Here is a 22345-nt window from a genome sequence, read left to right as displayed (position 1 = left end):
CGGCCAGACGAGTAGGAACGGGAACGAAAAGAAGGTTCCTAGGACAAGCGCGCGGCGACGGAGTGTGAGTGAGTGCTTGCTTTACCTGCCTCTCAATTCCCCAGACAGTCAACCCGACAACACGCCCCTCAGGGAGAATCCCCTCGGGGTCGGTGGAGGCTACTGAAGAACTGAAGAGACGGGACAAAGCATCAGGCTTGGTGTTCTTTGAGCCCGGACGATAAGAAATAACGAACTCGAAACGAGCGAAAAACAGCCCCCAACGAGCCTGACGCGCATTAAGTCGTTTGGCAGAACGGATGTACTCAAGGTTCTTATGGTCAGTCCAAACGACAAAAGGAACGGTCGCCCCTCCAACCACTGTCGCCATTCGCCTAGGGCTAAGCGGATGGCGAGCAGTTCGCGGTTTCCCACATCATAGTTACGTTCCGACGGCGACAGGCGATGAGAAAAATACGCGCAAGGATGGACCTTATCGTCAGAATGGGAGCGCTGGGACAGAATGGCTCCCACGCCCACCTCTGACGCGTCAACCTCGACAATGAACTGTCTAGAGACGTCAGGTGTAACAAGGATAGGAGCGGATGTAAAACGCTTCTTGAGGAGATCAAAAGCTCCCTGGGCGGAAACGGACCACTTAAAGCACGTCTTGACAGAAGTAAGGGCTGTGAGAGGAGCTGCCACCTGACCGAAATTACGAATGAAACGACGATAGAAATTCGCGAAACCGAGAAAGCGCTGCAGCTCGACACGTGACTTAGGGACGGGCCAATCACTGACAGCTTGGACCTTAGCGGAATCCATCTGAATGCCTTCAGCGGAAATAACAGAACCGAGAAATGTGACGGAGGAGACATGAAAAGCGCACTTCTCAGCCTTCACATAAAGACAATTCTCTAAAAGGCGCTGGAGGACACGTCGAACGTGCTGAACATGAATCTGGAGTGACGGTGAAAAAATCAGGATATCGTCAAGGTAAACGAAAACAAAGATGTTCAGCATGTCTCTCAGTACATCATTCACTAATGCCTGAAAGACAGCTGGAGCGTTAGCGAGACCGAACGGCAGAACCCGGTATTCAAAGTGCCCTAACGGAGTGTTAAACGCCGTTTTCCACTCGTCCCCTCCCTGATGCGCACGAGATGGTAAGCGTTACGAAGGTCCAACTTAGTGAAAAACCTGGCTCCCTGCAGGATCTCGAAGGCTGAAGACATAAGGGGAAGCGGATAACGATTCTTAACCGTTATGTCATTCAGCCCTCGATAATCCACACAGGGGCGCAGGGTCCCGTCCTTTTCTTAACAAAAAAACCCGCTCCGGCGGGAGAGGAGGAAGGGACTACGGTACCGGCGTCGAGAGCTACAGACAAATAATCTTCGAGAGCCTTACGTTCGGGAGCCGACAGAGAGTATAGTCTACCCCGGGGGGAGTGGTACCCGGAAGGAGATCTATACTACAATCATACGACCGGTGAGGAGGAAGGGAGGTGGCCCTGGACCGACTGAAGACCGTGCGCAGATCATGATATTCCTCCGGCACCCCTGTCAAATCACCAGGCTCCTCCTGTGAAGAGGGGGCAGAAGAAACAGGAGGGATAGCAGACATTAAACATTTCACATGACAAGAGACGTTCCAGGAGAGGATAGAATTACGAGACCAATTAATAGAAGGATTATGACACACTAGCCAGGGATGGCCCAAAACAACAGGTGTAAAAGGTGAACGAAAAATCAAAAAAGAAATGGTTTCGCTATGATTACCAGAGACAGTGAGGGTTAAAGGTAGCGTTTCACGCTGAATCCTGGGGAGAGGACTACCATCCAAGGCGAACATGGCCGTGGGCTCCCCTAACTGTCTGAGAGGAATGTCATGTTCCCGAGCCCAGGCTTCGTCCATAAAACAGCCCTCCGCCCCAGAGTCTATCAAGGCACTGCAGGAAGCTGCCGAACCGGTCCAGCGTAGATGGACCGACAAGGTAGTACAGGATCTAGAAGGAGAGACCTGAGTAGAAGCGCTCACCAGTAGCCCTCCGCTTACTGATGAGCCCTGGCTTTTACTGGACATGAAATGACAAAATGACCAGCGGAACCGCAATAGAGACAGAGGCGGTTGGTGATTCTCCGTTCCCTCTCCTTAGTCGAGATGCGAATTCCCCCCAGCTGCATGGACTCAGCACCTGAGCCAGTGGAGGAAGATGGTAGTGATGCGGAGAGGGGGGAAACGGATAATGCGAGCTCTCTTCCACGAGCTCGGTGACGAAGATCTACCCGTCGTTCTATGCGAATAGCGAGTTCAATCAAAGAATCCACGCTGGAAGGAACCTCCCGGGAGAGAATCTCATCCTTTACCTCCGCATGGAGACCCTCCAGAAAACGAGCGAGCAACGCCGGCTCGTTCCAGTCACTGGAGGCAGCAAGAGTGCGAAACTCTATAGAGTAATCCGTTATGGATCGATTACCTTGACATAGGGAAGACATGGCCCTGGAAGCTTCTTTCCCAAAAACTGAACGATCAAAAACCTGTATCATCTCCTCCTTAAAGTTCTGATACTGGTTAGTACACTCAGCCCTTGCCTCCCAGATTGCCGTGCCCCACTCACGAGCCCGTCCAGTAAGGAGAGATATGACGTAGGCGATACGAGCTGTACCCCTGGAGTACGTGTTGGGCTGGAGAGAGAACACAATATCACACTGGGTGAGGAACGAGCGGCATTCAGTGGGCTCCCCAGAGTAACACGGTGGGTTATTAATTCTGGGCTCCGGAGACTCGGAAGCCCTGGAAGTAGCCGGTGGATCGAGGCGGAGATTGTGAATATGTTTCGAGAGGGCGGAGACTTGGGCGGCCAGGGTCTCAACGGCATGTCGAGCAGCAGACAATTCCTGCTCGTGTCTGCCTAGCATCGCTCCCTGGATCTCGACGGCTGAGTAGAGAGGATCCGAAGTCGCTGGGTCCATTCTTGGTCGGATTCTTCTGTTATGCAGGTGAGTGAGGACCCAACAGCGATTCAACAGAAACAGAGTCTTTTAATGTCCAAACAGGGAAAACATAAATCCTCAATCTTTACAGGAGATGTCCAAACAGGGAAAACATAAATCCTCTATCTTTGCAGGAGAGTCCTCCTTCTAGTAGTAGAGGAGAATTGCAGGGCTAGCGGCAACAGACTGCAGGTCCCTCTGGGTAGGCGCGGGCCGTAGAGGACAGAGACACCTGCTCACACGCAGCATCTGATGAAGAGGCAGATTACGACAGGACGGGACAGGGGCAAGCAAACAAGAATCCGACAAGGACAGAAGCAGAAACAGAGAGAAAATAGAGACTTAATCAGAGGGCAAAAGAGGAGACAGGTGTGAGAGAGTAAACGAGGTCGTTAGGAGAATGGGGAACAGCTGGGAGCAGGAACGGAACGATAGAGAGAGAGAGAGATAGTAACCTAATACGACCAGCAGGGGGAAACGAAGAGAAGAGAAAGCACAGGGACAAGACATAACATGACAGTACCCCCACTCACCGAGCGCCTCCTGGCGCACTCGAGGAGGAAACCTGGCGGCAACGGAGGAAATCATCGATCAGCGAACGGTCCAGCACGTCCCGAGATGGAACCCAACTCCTTTCCTCAGGACCGTAACCCTCCCAATCCACTAGGTACTGATGACCACGGCCCCGAGGACGCATGTCCATAATCTTCCGGACCCTGTAGATAGGTGCGCCCTCGACAAGGACGGGGAGACGAACGGGGGCGCGAAGAAAAGGCTTGACACAGGAGACATGGAAGATCCGGGTGGACGCGACGAAGATGTCGCGGAAGAAGAAGAAGTCGCACTGCGACAGGATTAACGACCTGAGAAATACGGAACGGACCAATGAACCGCGGGGTCAACTTGCGAGAAGCTGTCATAAGGGGAAGGTTACGAGTGGAGAGCCATACTCTCTGACCGCGACAATACCTAGGACTCTTAGTCCTACGCTTATTAGCGGCTCTCACAGTCTGCGCCTATAACGGCAAAGTGCAGACCTGACCCTCTTCCAGGTGCGCTCACAACGTTGGACAAAAGCCTGAGCGGAGGGGACGCTGGACTCGGCGAGCTGGGACGAGAACAGAGGAGGCTGGTACCCGAGGCTACTCTGAAAAGGAGATAGCCCGGTCGCAGACGAAGGAAGCGAGTTGTGAGCGTATTCTGCCCAGGGGAGCTGTTCTGCCCAAGACGCAGGGTTTCGAAAGGAAAGACTGCGTAAGATGCGACCAATCGTCTGATTGGCCCGTTCTGCTTGACCGTTAGACTGGGGTGAAAACCGGAAGAGAGACTGATGGAAGCCCCAATCAAACGGCAAAACTCCCTCCAAAATTGAGACGTGAATTGCGGACCCCTGTCCGAAACGGCGTCTGACGGAAGGCCATGAATTCTGAAAACATTCTCAATGATGATTTGTGCCGTCTCTTTAGCAGAAGGAAGCTTAGCGAGGGGAATAAAATGAGCCGCCTTAGAGAACCTATCGACAACCGTTAGAATAACAGTCTTCCCCGCTGACGAAGGAAGACCGGTAATAAAGTCTAAGGCGATGTGAGACCACGGTCGAGAGGGAATGGAAAGCGGTCTGAGACGGCCGGCAGGAGGAGAGTTACCGGCCTTAGTCTGCGCGCAGTCCGAACAAGCAGCCACGAAACGACGCGTGTCACGCTCCTGAGTGGGCCACCAGAAACGCTGGCGAATAGAAGCAAGCGTACCCCGAACGCCGGGATGGCCGGCTAACTTGGCAGAGTGAGCCCACTGAAGAACGGCCAGACGAGTAGGAACGGGAACGAAAAGAAGGTTCCTAGGACAAGGGCGCGGCGACGGAGTGTGAGTGAGTGCTTGCTTTACCTGCCTCTCAATTCCCCCAGACAGTCAACCCGACAACACGCCCCTCAGGGAGAATCCCCTCGGGGTCGGTGGAGGCTACTGAAGAACTGAAGAGACGGGACAAAGCATCAGGCTTGGTGTTCTTTGAGCCCGGACGATAAGAAATAACGAACTCGAAACGAGCGAAAAACAGCCCCCAACGAGCCTGACGCGCATTAAGTCGTTTGGCAGAACGGATGTACTCAAGGTTCTTATGGTCAGTCCAAATGACAAAAGGAACGGTCGCCCCCTCCAACCACTGTCGCCATTCGCCTAGGGCTAAGCAGATGGCGAGCAGGTTCGCGGTTTCCCACATCATAGTTACGTTCCGACGGCGACAGGCGATGAGAAAAATACGCGCAAGGATGGACCTTATCGTCAGAATGGGAGCGCTGGGACAGAATGGCTCCCACGCCCACCTCTGACGCGTCAACCTCGACAATGAACTGTCTAGAGACGTCAGGTGTAACAAGGATAGGAGCGGATGTAAAACGGACAGGGGCAAAGCAAACAAGAATCCGACAAGGACAGAAGCAGAAACAGAGAGAGAAATAGAGACTTAATCAGAGGGCAAAAGAGGAGACAGGTGTGAGAGAGTAAACGAGGTCGTTAGGAGAATGGGGAACAGCTGGGAGCAGGAACGGAACGAGAGAGAGAGAGATAGTAACCTAATACGACCAGCAGGGGGAAACGAAGAGAAGAGAAAGCACAGGGACAAGACATAACATGACACATCCGGCTTCTTCACCTGTGGGATTGTCTGAGACCAGCCACCCAGACAGCTGATGAAACTGTGGTTTTGCACAACTGAAGAATTGCTGCACAAACTGTCAGAAACGGTCTCAGGGAAGCTCATCTGCGTGCTCTTCGTCCTCACCAGGGTCTTGACCTTGACCTTACTGCAGTTCGGCGTCGTAAACGACTTCAGTGCTCACCTTTGATGGACACTGGCACGCTGGAGAAGTGTGCTCTTCACAGATGAATCATGGTTTTAACTGTAACGGGCAAATGGCAGACAGAATGTATGGCATCGTGTGGGCGAGTGGTTTGCTGATGTCAACGTTGTGAACAGAGTACTCCATGGTGGCGGTGGGGCTATGATAAGGGCAGACATAAGTTAAGGACAATAAACACAATTGCAATTTATTGATGGCAATTTGAACGCACAGCGATACCGTGATGAGATCTTGAGGCCCATTGCCGTGCTGTTCATTCGCCGCCATCACCTCATATTTCAACATGATAATGCACGGCCCCATGTCACAAGGATCTCTACACAATTCCTGGAATCTGAAAATGTCCCAGTTCTTCCATGGCCTTCATACTCACCAGACATGTCACCCATTGAGCATGTTTGGGTTGCTCTGGGCGTGTACGACAGTGTGTTCCAATTCCATAAATTTCGCACAACCATTGAAGAAGAGTGGGACAACAATCCACAGGCCACAATCAACAGCCTGATCAACACAATGTGAAGGAGTTGTGAAGTTCTGCATGACGCAAATGGTGGTCACAACAGATACTGACTGGTTTTCAGATCCACGCCCTTACCTTGTTTTTAAGGTATCTGTGACCAACAGATGCATATCTGTATTCCCAGTCATGTGAAATCCATAGATTAGGGCCTAAATATTTTATTTCCTTAAATGAACTGTAAAATCTTTGAAATTGTTGCATTTATGTTTATATTTTTGTTCAGTGTAAAAAGAAGGAAATGATCCTAGACTGAACATATCTTCATTGCTAACTGGCTAACATGAACTAGGCTAGGGGTTAGGGTTAAGGTTAGGAGTTAGGTTAAAGGGTTAAGGTTAGGGGAAGGGTTAGCTAAAAGGGTTAGAGTTTAAAAGTTGCTAATTAGCTAAAATGCTAAAGTTGTCTGTGATGAGATTTGAACACTCAACCTTTGGGTTACTAGACGTTTGCGTTATACACCTACCAATCCACCCCGACCAACCACCCTCCTTTCATTGCCTTAATAACCTTCTTTCAAATGTAACATAATCATTCTAATATCAGTGTTTCGGATCTACGTTTACTATGTTACGTCTAGTCTATGAGACCAGGCTGCTTAGGGAGAACAACTGGGTGGGAGTTCGTGTATGAATCAATTCACACATTTTAGACATCCGTGGAGGGATGGCCTTGAAATGAAAAGACGTACATGTCTTGAGTGGGTTATTGCCAGCACAATAAAAAACGAAAAAACGACTACATCAACCTGAAAGCATGCTGGTTCATTGTTTACACCAACTTTAATAGGTGCGTATACGCTATAAAGTGATGACTTGTCTGAGCTTCATTAAAGTGGAGCTGTTGTTCACAGCATCACAGCATCACACGTCTGTAGAAATCGCTGAATTTGATGCGTGGCTAGCCTACTTTGTGTAATGACATTTTTTTCGTTACTTGAAAAACCATGTGACGTAGTGAATCTCCACAATACTACTATGCACAACAGCCACGCAACAGATGCTTGGCTTGAAGGGACCGGGCGCACAAGTAAAGGACTGGCAAATAATGCACTGTTTCAAGAGGGGTAAGCAACAAAGCTATTTAAGAAATTGTTTGCAGATATAAGTTATGTTTTGAATGTATATTTGATAACATGTGGCTTGGTTAGAGTGATTGTAGTAGCATACTATCGCATTTTTGTTAGATTCATGATAACCGATACGAAGTCGCAAATAATTCACATTTCAAACAATTGTAATTACAGGGTTTGCTTTGGAGAAAAGTAAAGTATCCTATGTTCTTTTTCCCTTTCACAGATGGCTGTTTACACAAACCATACTTTTGGAAGGTTCTTGGATTATTGCAAAAATACTTTATTTCTCTTTTGGACCCACTAGAACAGTGTCGCTCATGACACTTATTTTCGAAGACCGACCTAATGTTCTGACATATTTGCGGAGATGAATTCGTACTACATAGTATTTGAGATATTAATAGCAATATTGTCCATATCTGGCAATGTATTGGTTTGCTGGTCTGTCGCCATCAACACCACTCTGAAAACAGCAACTAACTACTTTTTGGTGTCTTTGGCTGTGGCAGATATTTTGGTGGGTTGCCTTGCCATCCCCTTTGCCATAACAATAAGCATCGGTATCCTTTTGGACTTCTATGGATGTCTTTTTCTTGCCTGTTTTGTTTTGGTACTGACTCAAAGCTCAATTTTCAGCCTCCTTGCAGTTGCAATTGATAGATATTTGGCCATCAATATACCCCTCAGGTGAGTACCTTTTTATTTGGGATTTTCATTGCTAGACAGACATTGAAATCTGTGTTTTGTGATTTAAAATGAATAGCATATACTTACAAGTAATTCAGGAAAAGCCCAGACAAATAGACATGTTTTTCAAGACAGGTCAACTAGGAATACTTTACTGACGGGGAAAATGTATTGCAGTAGCGTATCATGTACACGATTAAAATGGCTTTAAAAAAGAACAAGAATAATACAGTAGACAACAAATTCACAAAAACCTCTGTGTTTTGGGATATATATTTATCTTATGGGATATATATTTATCTTAAAGTGGTGGAAAAAGTACCCAATTGTCATACTTGAGTAAAACTTAATAGAAAATGACTCAAGTGAAAGTCACCCAGTAAAATACTACTTGAGTAAAAGTATTTGGTTTGAAATATACTTAAGTATCAAAAGTAAAAGTATAAATCATTTCAAATTGCCTTATAAGGATAGCATGGGGCACTACAACACGCAAATGAAGCATTTGTGTTTAGTGAGTCTGCCAGATCAGAGGCAGTAGGGAGGACCAGGGATGTATTCTTGATAAGTGTGTGAATTGCACCATTGTCCTGTCATGCTAATAAGCATTCGAAATGTAACAAGTACTTTTAAGTGTGAGTGAAAATGTATGGAGTAAAAAGTACATTATTTTATTTAGGAAGTGGCAAAATAAAAAGAGTACAGATACACAAAAAAATAATTAATCAGTACTTTAAAGTACTTTTACTAAAGTACTTTACACCACTATCTTGGGCATTTTATTGAGAATTTGTTGTCTACTGTATTTTTCTTGTTCTTTTTTAAGACGTTGTGTGTACAAAACATTAGGAACACCTGCTCTTTCCATGAGATAGCTTGATCCCTTATTGATGTCACCTGTTAAATCCACTTCAATCAGTGTAGATGAAGGGGAAGAGACAGGTTAAAGGATTTTTAAGCCTTGAGATAATTGAGACATGGATTGTGTATGTGTAACATTCAGAGGGTCAATGTGCAAGACACAATTATTATTATTTTAAAAACGTTTTATAATTTCTTTACCCCCCTTTTTCATGGTATCCAATTGTTAGTAGTTACTATCTTGTCTCATCGCTACAACTCTCGTACGGCCTCGGGAGAGATGAAGGTCGAAAGCCATGCGTCCTCTGAAACACAACCCAAGCTGCTTCTTAACACAGCACGCATCCAACCCGGAAGCACCAATGTGTCGGAGGAAACACCGTGCACCTGGCGACCTGGATAGCATGCGCCGCGCCCGGCAGTCGCTAGTGCGCGAGACAAGGATATCCTTACCGGCCAAACCCGGACGACGCTAGGCCAATTGTGCGTCGCCCCATGGACCTCCCGGTCGCAGCCGGCTGTGACAGAGTCTGGGCTCGAACTCAGAGTCTCTGGTGGCACAGCTAGCACTGCGATGCAGTGCCTTAGACCACTGCGCCACCCGGGAGGCCGCAAGACACAATATTTAAGTGCCTTTGAACGGGGTGTGGTAGTAGGTGCCAGTCACAGCTGGAAACGGTTGATTTAAAAACTTTTTTTAATGGAATATCTACATAGGCGTACAGCCCATTATCAGCAACCGTCACTCCTGTGTTCCAATGGCACGTTGTGTTAGCTAATACAAGTTTACCATTTTAAAAGGCTAATTGATCATTAGAAAACCCTTTTGCAATTACGTTAGCACAGCTGAAAACTGTTGTGCTGATTTAAAGAAGCAATAAAACTGGCCTTTAGACTAGTTGAGTATCTGGAGCATCAGCATTTGTGGGTTCGATTACAGGCTCAAAATGTCCAGAAACAAAGACTTTCTTCTGAAACTTGTCTGTCTATTCTTGTTCTGAGAAATGAAGGCTATTCCATGTGAGAAATTGCCAAGAAACTGAAGATCTTGTACAACGCTGTGTACTACTCCCTTCACAGAACAGCGCAAACTGTCTCTAACCAGAATAGAAAAAGTGGGAGGCCCCGGTGCACAACTGAGCAAGAGGACAAGTATATTAGAGTGTCTAGTTTGAGAAACAGACACCTTGCACGTCCTCAACTGGCAGCTTCATTAAATAATACCCGCAAAACACCAGTCTCAACGTCAACAGTGAAGAGGTGACTCCAGGATGCTGGCTTTCTAGGCAGAGTTGCAAAGAAAAAGCCATATCTCAGACTGGCCAATAAAAAGTGAAGATGGGCAAAAGAACACAGACACTAGACAGAGGAACTCTGCCTAGAAAGCCAGCATCCCGGAGTCGCCTCTTCACCGTTGACGTTGACTGGTGTTTTGCGGGTACTATTTAATGAAGCTGCCAGTTGAGGACTTGTGAGGCGTCTGTTTCTCAAACTAGACACTCTAATGTACTTGTCCTCTTGCTCAGTTGTGCACCAGGGGCCTCCCACTCCTTTCTATTCTGGTTAGAGCCAGTTTGTGCTGTTCTGTGTACTTTTAGCAAATGGCCAGAATAAAAAGACAAATATGCAATGCTGCTAAACCAGCCTTGATTAAGTGGAGAGTGGGCAATGATTGTTTTTCCCCCCCAATTCGTTTAATTTGATTAAAACCAATACATTTGTTTTGTTTCTAAATACGAGATCAAAAGGCACATCTTCCTTCCATGGGCACTGTGAGTCATGGCTGGATAGGCTGCGCTTCAGCTCTCAAAATCCATGCCATCATCAACTGTGTTACACAAAAAGGAGGTCTTAACGGTATCTTAACTTCCCATTAGCTCTGCATAAAATTGTCACATTTGCGCTTGTTTTTAAGGAAACACCTCAAATATTGCCACACCTCAGCGCAAGGGAGCTGATGTTAGACAGGTAAATTGCCGAACCTGGCGTTAGGGCTGGAAAATGCCAGTGCGGCAGTTTTTACATGACAAAATTGCAAACTATCCTCCTTTGCGCTGGCCGAAAAGGGAGTCCAGAATGCACCTCCTTGCTCTGTCCTGAGATTTCCAAAGACAAGTCAACTTCAAAAACCTGCAGTCGAAGTAGCTTGAGACTAGTCATTTACACATACAGGCTACAACACAGCACACAGCTGAACCAAAGCATTCTTGAGGTCTCACTCATGACTGTAAATCTTGATTGTGTAGATAAAACTATGTTATGGTTTGGGGGGCACTGGGCTCTGGCTTGTTTTTCAAAGGACATGGGTGCCTGAAGAGATTGTAAAAGCAGCTTTAGAGTAGATACATTTAGCAAGGTAGCTAATTTTTCAATGGTATATTGATGTAGTTTGTGAGGCACCACCCCTGGTACACTTTAAAAGGCGCTATAATAGATCATCACACCTCTCTCCCTCAGACTCTGAGACAATGGGTGGGCCCACTTGATCGATACCTAGCCTGCTGGCCTCCGTGTCATCATTGATATAGAGCTGGAGATGGCAGAGGAGCACAGTGGTGGTAGCAGAGTCTGCCACACTGGCAGCCCGACGATAGATGAGACAAATTGGTTCAGATAGAGAAAATCATTATTTGCGAGACAAGACCGGAGGCAGCTGTTTTTTTTAACATGTTTTATTGCAGTATCAGAGTATAAAAGGTTAAAAGGTTTCAGTAGACATTGGGGTCTGAAATTATTGACACCCTTGATAAAGATGAGCAAAAATTACTGTATAAAATAAATAATTCAATTACTAAGCTATATTGTATGCTAAAAACATTTGGAAATGATATTATTTTATACTACTACAATTGCACAGAAGTATTTTGTTTAACAATAAATGTTTTTTCTCAAAAAGTAGGTAAAGATTGACACCCCTGTTTTCATTACCTTTCAATACCTCACCTTGCAAAGATAACAGCACTGAGCATTTTTCTCAAATGTTTTATGAGTTGGAGAATACATTGGGAAGGGATCTTAGACCATTCCTCCATGCAGAATTCTTCCAGATTCTTGAAATCCTTTGTCTGTGATTATGGACTACATTCTTCAGTTCAAACCACAGGTTTTCAATGGGTTTCAAATCTGGAGACTGAGATGGCCATTGCAAAATGTTTTTTTTTGTGGCTAAACCATTTCTTTGTGGATTTGATGTGTGCTTGGGGTTATTGTCTTGCTGGAAGATCCACTTACAGAAGTTTCAGCATGGCCTAAGAGCTTTATTTTCATGTCACCCAACAAATGTAAACTCCTGGAGTTTGCTAAAAAGCATTGGCACTTGGATTGGAACTGGTGCTTTGGTCAGATGACATGAAAATAGCGCTCTTTGGCCACGCACACCAGTAGTGGGTTTGGCATCAAAATGTGAATGAATGAGCAGAAAATAATCCCATACCTACTGCAAAATATGGTGGTGGATCTTTGATGTGACGGGGCTATTTTTCTTCTGCTGGTCCCGGGGTTCTTGTTGAGGTCAATGGAATCATGAACTTTACCCAGTACAAAGATATTTTAGCCGAAAACCTGGTTGCCTCTGCCAGGATTCAGGAGGCTGAAACTCAGCCGCAAGTGGATCTTCCAGCAAGACCATAATCACAAGCACACACAAATTCACAAAGAAATAGTTAATTGGCCACAAAAATCAACATTTTGCAATGGCCATCTGGGTCTCCAGACTTGAAACCCATTGAAAACCTGTGGTTTGAATTGATAGACAAAGGATATCAAGGATCTGGAAGGATTCTGCATGGAGGAATGGTTTAAGTTCCCTCCTAAACATTTTTTTGGGAAAACTCAGTGCCCGTTATCTTTGCAAATTGAGGTATTGAAAACAAGGGTGTCAATAATTTACATTTACATTTACATTTGGATACCTTTTTGAGAATTGTTTTTAACAAAATCTCTTTCTCTGAGCAATCGTATTTTAATTGTAATTGTAATTTAATTGTATTGTAATTTCCAGTTTTTTTGCATACAATATAGCTCAGTATTTGAATAATTTATTTTAGACATTCATTTTTGATCATCTTTAACAAGGGTGGCAATAATTTCCCGACCCCACTGTAACTAAGGCCAGGAGTTTTTCCTGCTCACAGGACTTCTTCTCACATTATGTAAGAAGCCCTCTTACTTGCTACCACATCAGATTTCAGTGCTGGTGTGTGTGAAATGACAAGGAAAACGGTTGCTTTTCCATTTACAGTGGTTTTCCAAGAATTAACTTAATCAGGAAAGCAACAGCATTCTATCCAATATGTTGTTCCCAGGATGGGTGAAATATCAGATGGACTATTCTTCAGGGGGATGTTATTAAAATAACATATCATCACATACAGAAATGTTGCAGCTCAATAGACGGGTTAGTTGTTTAGCAACAAAACTGATGCATGCGCAACTATGGGGCAAAACAGACAGGGTTGTCTTAGATTGTTGATAATATGTAAACTATGTTTTTGTCTCCGATGTCTATTGAATGAGCACTTGTCTCTCAAATACATTGTTACATTTGTTGGTTAGCTAGCTAGCGAATGTTAGCCATATTAGCATAGACGTAACATCAGTCAAAACATCTCAAAACAAGACCTGGTATCAAAATAAAAATATCAAACAAGCCAGTTACGATTCACTACATACCATAACACACAACCTTCTGCCCCTTTGAAGCGCACATCGTTTGTGACGTTGTCAGCTAACCCGTCTATGCCAGCAAATGCATTATAGTCAACACTGGGACTGTAGTTCCCTTAGATCAGACTGTTTTCACAGCTGACTCTGGTGGATGTGAAACGGCAGACGAGATACTTCAAACCCTGCGAGATGGCCCTCTGTTCGGCACCCACTGACTACACACATGCGCACATACTCAAACATTTTAGGGCCTTTATTTTCTGTTTCTCAAGCTATTTTGGTATTTTCTGTCACACACACCAGACTGTCTGGAGGAAAAGATCCAATAGCATAACTCTGGCTACTATGTTCCCAGCTAACAAACCTGCCAGGCCTCTTCACCTAGCTGTCTCTCTTCAGTTCTGTTCTCAGGCCCCACGTCTTTCTCTATGCTTCAAAGAATCAGTGTTGTGTCCTTGAAAAGCTGGTTTCCTCTATGCTGCTACTGAGACAAATGTTTTCAGAGGCTTTTTTTTAAAGGATGGCATTGCCAAACTAAGTGTGTGGACTTACATCATAATGACTTGGCACTATTGAGCCCCAAACACTGTGAGGCTGTTTCAATAAAGTTTGTCATTTGGCTTTTGCAGTTGTTTAATGGCATGAGAGGAAATAGGTTTGGCAACAGGTCTTCCTTACTACACACACAACAGATGTGATGTAAATACAGCAACAATGAGCGTGAATAGGATAAAGGTGGTGAGGAGTGGTTTACTAACACACTTCTGCAACACTACTGAATTCACTTCTGCAACACTACTAAATTAATTTTGTTTGTACAAAACCCAAAAGTGTAGCCTCCCACACACCAGCATTATTCAAAGTTTGCATCCAAGCAATACATTGACTCTATGGCTCTGGGTTGCATTAAAGGGTTGATGATAATTCCATTCACCAGACCAGTTCCATTTCAAATAATAGTTCAGTCATTCAGTATGGGTACACCTTTGTTGGGTGTGGTCACAAGGAACTCTTATCACACAATGTATGTGGTAGACCAGGGGTGTCAAAGTCAAATGGACGGAGGGCCAAATAAAAAAATCAGCTACAAGACGAGGGCCGGACTGTTCGAATGTTCATTGAAAAAATTTTAAATGACGCATATAGTCTAGTGAACCTAATTGAACCTACTGAAAACCTAACAAATATATTACAATATGATCAGATAAATAAAGCAATATTTTCTTATGGCTCTGTCAGTAATCTTTAATTTTCAACAGACACAAAAGACAAATTTCCTTTATATAAATATCCCCATAACATGAACATTAAATGAAAGAAACCGGTATTCAAGGCACCATCAGTAGACTATATTTTCTATTTTAGCAAAAGTGGGCTAAATTTACTTCAAAGAAAAAACAATAATAGCAATTTTCTATCATCCACTCAACTGAAATATTTTTAAAATATAATTGGATTGAAATACAAAAAAATAAAGTGCAAAAATCTATTAATCAAAAACAACACTTTGTTTAAGGAGAAGTAACATGCAGTGAAAACAAATATTAAATTTTAACTTTTAAACTTGAACTGAGTAAAAACTCTAAATATGTGATTGCACAGTAATGTTCACTTGTTTGAGGTTGAGGGTGATACTTGGTGGTGTCCCATCTTTTCCACAAGTTCATCAATGTTCGGGTAAGGCTCTGAGCTGAAGAAATCCTCAGAATTGAGTGGAGGTGTTCAGCAGTAAGTCGACTTCTGTGTGATGTTTTGTTCAGGTTCATCAAAGAAAACAGTTGTTCACACAGGTATGTGCTGCCAAACATAGACAACGTTTGAGCAGCCTGGATGCGCAGCTGGGGCATTGTGCCGGGGGAGGAAACGGGCGAACTCCGCAGCACCCACTGCCGCATATTTTGCCCTCAGTGCATCATTGCATTGGAGGTCAATCAACTCCATTTGGAGGTTTGGTGGTGAGCTTTCCACGTCAACAGCAAATGGGTTACCGAGCAGTTCCAACCTGCTTTTTTGTGCTTCAAAGTCAGCAAATCGGCGTCGAAAGTCAGCGGCAAGCATACCTATTTTATCAGCCAACTGTGTGCTCGGAACGCACTGGTAGAGAGCTTCTCTTTCATGGTCTGGCAGCTGGGAAAGTGGCTCAAATTTTCTTTCCGCATCTGCGTCTCCCACAGAGTCAGTTTGGTTTTAAATGCCTTCACTGTACTGTACATATCAGAGATGACATGATCCCGACCCTGCAGCTGCAAGTTTATTGCATTCAGATGACTCGTAATGTCACACAGAAAAGCCATTTCACACAGAAACATTTCGTCTCGGAGTTGTGTTGTGTCTTTCCCTTTGCTGTCCAAGAACAGACAAATCTCCTCACGAAGCTCGAAACATCTTTGAAGCACCTTTCCCTGGCTTAGCCATCGCACCTCTGTGTGATAAGGCAAATCACCATGCTCCGTTTCTAACTCCGTCAGAAATGCCTTGAACTGGCGGTGATTCAAACCTTTGGCTCTGATAAAGTTAACTGTGCGCGTGATGATGCTCATTACATGCTCCATTTTCAAGGCTTTACCGCACAACGCTTCCTGGTGTATGATACAATGATAAGCTGTCAGCTCACCTGTCGCGTTTTCCTCTTGCATCTTTTCCCGTATCTTCGCCACCAGTCCGCTCCTGTGTCCACACATCGCAGGTGCTCCGTCGGTTGTCAAACCCACGAGTTTTTCCCAAGGCAGCTCCATCTCATTTACACATCTTGACACCTCTTCATACAAATCATGCCCCGTAGTTGTGCCATGCATAGGACGTAAAGCCAAAAACTCCTCTGTCACGCTTAGGTTGGAGTCCACTCCGCGGATGAAAATTGACAACTGGGCAATGTCAGAAATGTCGGTGCTCTCATCCACAGCCAAGGAATATGCAATAAAATCTTTTCCCTTTTTCACAAGCTGCTCTTTTAGATTGATGGACAACTGGTCTACTCTCTCGGCAATGGTGTTTCTGCTCAGACTCACATTTAAAAAGAGTTGCCTTTTTCTGGGCAAACTTCGTCACAAACTTTAATCATGCAGTTTTTGATGAAATCCCCTCCGTAAATGGCCGGGCTGATTTAGCGATCTCTTCTGCCAAAATAAAACTGGCCTTGACAGCAGCCTGGCCTTGTGATTTGGCTTTTTTGAACAGAGCCTGTCGAGATTTGAGGCCTCGTTTTAATTCCTCTGCCTTTTGTAGCCTTTGTTCCATGTCCATATTCTTGTTTTTGTCCGCGTGTTTCGTTTCATAATGTCGTCTCAGATTATACTCTTTCAGTACCGCCACACTTTCTCCACACAGAAGACACACAGGTTTTCCAGCTACCTTCGTGAACATATACTCCGACTCCCACCTTGTTTGAAACCCCCGGTTCTCAGTATCCACCTTCCGTTTTGCCATTTTTGATGGGTATCTGAAAGTTAATTTTACTGTGATGCTGACGACTGCTGTGCCAATAAATATTGAAATGAAGCAGCCTACTGCTCGGTGCGTCACCTTTGCATTGTGGGAAATGTAGTATTGGTGCGTGTAAAAGATCTGCGGGCTGCCGGCTTGCTGCGGGCCGGTTCTAATAATAAATCAAGATCATCCCATGGGCCGTAAAAAACCTTCTTGCGGGCCGGATGTGGCCCGCGGGCCTTGACTCTGACATATGTGTGGTAGACAGACAGAAGCAACAGCCAATAGGGGGGACCCTCGCTCCTTTATAAGGAGCTGTCGCTCCCACTCGCCTCACTTTTCGCTCTTCCTTAGAAGGTCGTTATATTCCTAATTACTCTCCTCAGCCCTGACTTGGTCTAATACTTTCCAGCTATAAACTGTTCACAGGCGAACCCATGAGGATTCACTGCTGTGGAGCTAGTCCTGGCGTTTGGTAGCTAGCGTTCACCCCGTAGGTTAATAGCCTCATTGCTTAGCCATAGCCCTGGTATGGCAAAACCTGGCCTATGCGTGTGCTGCCGACGCGTAGCTGTGTTGCTAGTAGTCCTGTCGGTAGCTAGCTAGCTTTCACCTCGTGGGTTAGCAGTCTAGCTATTGCAATCACACTGGGAAGAGGTAGCCCTCTAGGTTACAGAGAGCTGGTAGTCCCATCCACCAAACTACCAGGTGTGAAACAGGGAAGGGACTCAGGGGGTATGCTAATTTGGTATAGAGCAGACCTAACTCACTCCATTAAATTAATCAAAACAGGAACATTCTACATTTGGCTAGAAATTCAAAAGGAAATGATCCTAACAGAGAAAAATGTCCTCCTGTGTGCTACCTATATCCCCCCACTAGAATCCCCATATTTTAATGAAGACAGCTTCTCCATCCTGGAGGGCGAAATCAATCATTTCCAGGCCCAGGGACATGTACTAGTCTGTGGCGACCTAAATGCCAGAACCGGACAAGAACCTGACACCCTCAGCACACAGGGGGACAAACATCTGCCTGGAGGTGACAGCATCCCCTCCCACATATGCCCCCCTAGGCACAACTATGACAACATAACCAACAAAAACGGGTCACAACTCCTGCAGCTCTGTCGCACGCTGGGTATGTACATAGTCAACGGTAGGCTTCGAGGGGACTCCTATGGTAGGTACACCTATAGCTCATCTCTTGGCAGTAGTACTGTAGACTACTTTATCACTGACCTCAACCCAGAATCTCTCAGAGCGTTCACAGTCAGCCCACTGACACCCCTATCAGACCACAGCAAAATCACAGTCTACTTAAACAGAGCAATACTCAATCATGAGGCATCAAAGCCAAAGGAACTGAGTAACATTAAGAAATGCTATAGATGGAAGGAATCCAGTTTGGAAACCTACCAAAAAACAATTAGGCAACAACAAATTCAATCCCTTTTAGACAATTTCCTGGGTAAAACGTTCCACTGTAATAGTGAAGGTGTAAACCTGGCAGTAGAAAATCTTAACAGTATATTTGACCTCTCAGCTTCCCTATCAAATCTAAAAATCTCAAATAGAAAACCGAAGAAAATTAACAATAATGACAAATGGTTTGATGAAGAATGCAAAAATCTAAGAAAGAAATTGAGAAACCTGTCCAACCAAAAACATAGAGACCCGGAAAACCTGAGTCTACGCCTTCACTATGGTGAATCACTAAAACAATACAGAAATACACTACGGAAAAAGAAGGAACAGCATGCATCAGCTCAATGCAATTGAAGAATCCATAGACTCTAACCACTTCTGGGAAAATTGGAAAACACTAAACAAACAACAACACGAAGAATTATCTATCCAAAATGGAGATGTATGGGTAAACTACTTCTCCAATCTTTTTGGTTCTATAACAAAGAACAAAGAGCAAAAACATATACATGATCAAATACAGATCTTAGAATCAACTATTAAAGACTACCAGAACCCACTGGATTCTCCAATTACATTGAATGAGTTACAGGACAAAATAAAAACCCTTCAACCCAAAAAGGCCTGTGGTGTCGATGGTATCCTCAATGAAATGATCAAATATACAGACAACAAATTCCAATTGGCTATACTAAAACTCTTTAACATCATACTTAGCTCTGGCATCTTCCCCAATATTTGGAACCAAGGACTGATCACCCCAATCCACAAAAGTGGAGACAAATTTTAACAGCAGACTCGTACATTTCCTCAATGAAAACAATGTACTGAGCAAATGTCAAATTGGCTTTTTACCAAATTACCGTACAACAGACCATGTATTCACCCTGCACACCCTAATTGACAACCAAACAAACCAAAACAAAGGCAAAATCTTCTCATGCTTTGTTGATTTCAAAAAAGCCTTCGACTCAATCTGGCATGAGGGTCTGCTATACAAACTGATGGAAAGTGGTGTTGGGGGTAAAACATACGACATTATAAAATCCATGTACACAAACAACAAGTGTGCGGTTAAAATTGGCAAAAAACACACACATTTCTTCACACAGGGTCGTGGGGTTAGACAGGGATGCAGCTTAAGCCCCACCCTCTTCAACATATATATCAACGAATTGGCGCGGGCACTAGAAAAGTCTGCAGCACCCGGCCTCCCCCTGCTAGAATCAAGTCAAATGTCTGCTGTTTGCTGATGATCTGGTGCTTCTGTCACCAACCAAGGAGGGCCTACAGCAGCACCTAGATCTTATGCACAGATTCTGTCAGACCTGGGCCCTGACAGTAAATCTCAGTAAGACCAAAATAATGGTGTTCCAAAAAGGTCCAGTCACCAGGACCACAAATACAAATTCCATCTAGACACTGTTGCCCTAGAGCACACAAAAACTATACATACCTTGGCCTAAACATCAGTGCCACAGGTAACTTCCACAAAGCTGTGAACGATCTGAGAGACAAGGCAAGAAGGGCATTCTATGCCATCAAAAGAAACATAAATTTCAACATACCAATTAGGATTTGGCTAAAAATACTTGAATCAGTCATAGAGCCCATTGCCCTTTATGGTTGTGAGGTCTGGGGTCCGCTCACCAACCAAGACTTCACAAAATGGGACAAACACCAAATTGAGACTCTGCACGCAGAATTCTGCAAAAATATCCTCCGTGTACAACGTAAAACACCAAATAATGCATGCAGAGCAGAATTAGGCCGATACCCACTAATTATCAAAATCCAGAAAAGAGCCATTAAATTCTACAACCACCTAAAAGGAAGCGATTCACAAACCTTCCATAACAAAGCCATCACCTACAGAGAGATGAACCTGGAGAAGAGTCCCCTAAGCAAGCTGGTCCTGGGGCTCTGTTCACAAACACAAACACACCCTACAGAGCCCCAGGACAACAGCACAATTAGACCCAACCAAATCATGAGAAAACAAAAAGATAATTACTTAACACATTGGAAAGAATTAACAAAAAAACAGAGCAAACTAGAATGCTATTTGGCCCTAAACAGAGAGTACACAGCGGCAGAATACCTGACCACTGTGACTGACCCAAAATTAAGGAAAGCTTTGACTATGTACAGACTCAGTGAGCATAGCCTTGCTATTGAGAAAGGCCGCCGTAGGCAGACATGGCTCTCAAGAGAAGACAGGCTATGTGCTCACTGCCCACAAAATGAGGTGGAAACTGAGCTGCACTTCCTAACCTCCTGCCCAATGTATGACCATATTAGAGATACATATTTCCCCAAGATCACACAGATCCACAAAGAATTCGAAAACAAATCCAATTTTGAAAAACTCCCATATCTACTGGGTGAAATTCCACAGTGTGCCATCACAGCAGCAAGATTTGTGACCTGTTGCCACGAGAAAAGGGCAACCAGTGAAGAACAAACACCATTGTAAATACAACCCATATTTATGCTTATTTATTTTATCTTGTGTCCTTTAACTATTTGTACATTGTATATATATATATATATATATATATAATATGACATTTGTAATGTCTTTACTGTTTTGAAACTTCTGTATGTGTAATGTTTACTGTTCATTTTTGTTGTTTTTCACCTTATATATTCACTTTGTATGTTGTCTACCTCACTTGCTTTGGCATGTTTCCCATGCCAATAAAGCCCTTGAATTGAATTGAATTGGTAGCCATAACTGAAGGTGCTCTGAAAATGAAATTATCACAGTGCCATCCGTTTTGTCACCAAAGCCCCATATACTACCCACCACAGCGACCTGTATGCTCTCGTTGGCAGGCCCTTGCTTCATATTCGTCGCCAAACCCACTGGCTCCAGGTCATCTATAAGTCTTTGCTAGGTAAAGCCCCGTCTTATCCCAGCTCACTGGTCACCATAGCAGCCACCACCCGTAACACTCGCTCCAGCAGGTATATTTCACTGGTCACCCCCAAAGCCAATTCCTACTTTGGTTGCCTTTCCTTCCAGTTCTCTGCTACCAATGACTGGAACGAATTGCAAAAATCACTGAAGCTGGAGACTCCTATCTCCCTCACTAACTTTAAGCACCAGCTGTCAGAGCAGCTTACAGATCATTGCACCTGTACATAGCCCATCCAACTACCTCATCCTCATATTTTGTTTTTTTTGTTGCTTCTTTGCACCCCAGTATCTCTACTTATACATTCATCTTCTGCACATCTATCACTCCAGTGTTTAATTGCTGAATTGTAATTACTATTCATTGCCTTACCTCCCTAATCTTTCTTCATTTGCACACACTGTATATCTTTTTTTTTTATTGTGTTATTGACTGTACGTTTGTTTATTCCATGTATAACTCTGTGTTGTTTGGGTCGCACTGCTTTGCTTTATCTTGGCCAGGTCGCAGTTGTAAATGAGAACTTGTTCTCAACTGGCCTACCTGGTTAAATAAAGGTGAAATAAAAAAAAGTAGGGATGCTACCGTGTAGGTAGAGAGAGCTAGAGATGGAGCTAGCTCTAGTCGTGTGTTCGCCAAGGCTTATCGGTGTAGCTAGCTAGTCCTGGCATAGCAAGCTAGCGTTTGCCAGAGGTTTAGTAGTCTGGCTCATACTAGCACACTGCTAGCTGAAGAGAATGTGCGTTCTTCGTGAGCTAGCTTCGACTCTCATCTCTATCCTTTCTTCCTCGGTGGGAATAAGCAGAACAAAATTGTAGTTAGGTGGGCTGTTAGCTGCACACGACTAGCTCTGCCCTAACTGGCCAGAGACTGAGAAGTAAATGTTCCTTTCGGGCAAAGGTGCTCAATCCTCTTGACGAGAAACCTAATTCC

General features: G+C 44.5%; 1 protein-coding gene across 1 annotated transcript in view; it reads left to right on the top strand.

Annotated features, from left to right (window-relative positions):
- The first annotated feature begins 7172 nt into the window (after positions 1 to 7172).
- The window catches only part of LOC115105532 (adenosine receptor A2b), a 29255-nt gene continuing 14082 nt past the window's right edge, over positions 7173 to 22345 (top strand). Inside the window, exons 1-2 of the mRNA XM_029627689.2 lie at positions 7173 to 7416; positions 7649 to 8112. Coding sequence (XP_029483549.1) covers positions 7793 to 8112 — 320 coding nt within the window. The 5' untranslated portion in view covers positions 7173 to 7416; positions 7649 to 7792. The remainder of the gene's footprint in view (positions 7417 to 7648; positions 8113 to 22345) is intronic.

This window comes from Oncorhynchus nerka, linkage group LG22 (genome assembly GCF_034236695.1).
Source record: "Oncorhynchus nerka isolate Pitt River linkage group LG22, Oner_Uvic_2.0, whole genome shotgun sequence".
NCBI classification, from domain to species: Eukaryota; Metazoa; Chordata; class Actinopteri; order Salmoniformes; family Salmonidae; genus Oncorhynchus; species Oncorhynchus nerka.
This window is presented reverse-complemented; position numbering and strand designations above follow the sequence as displayed.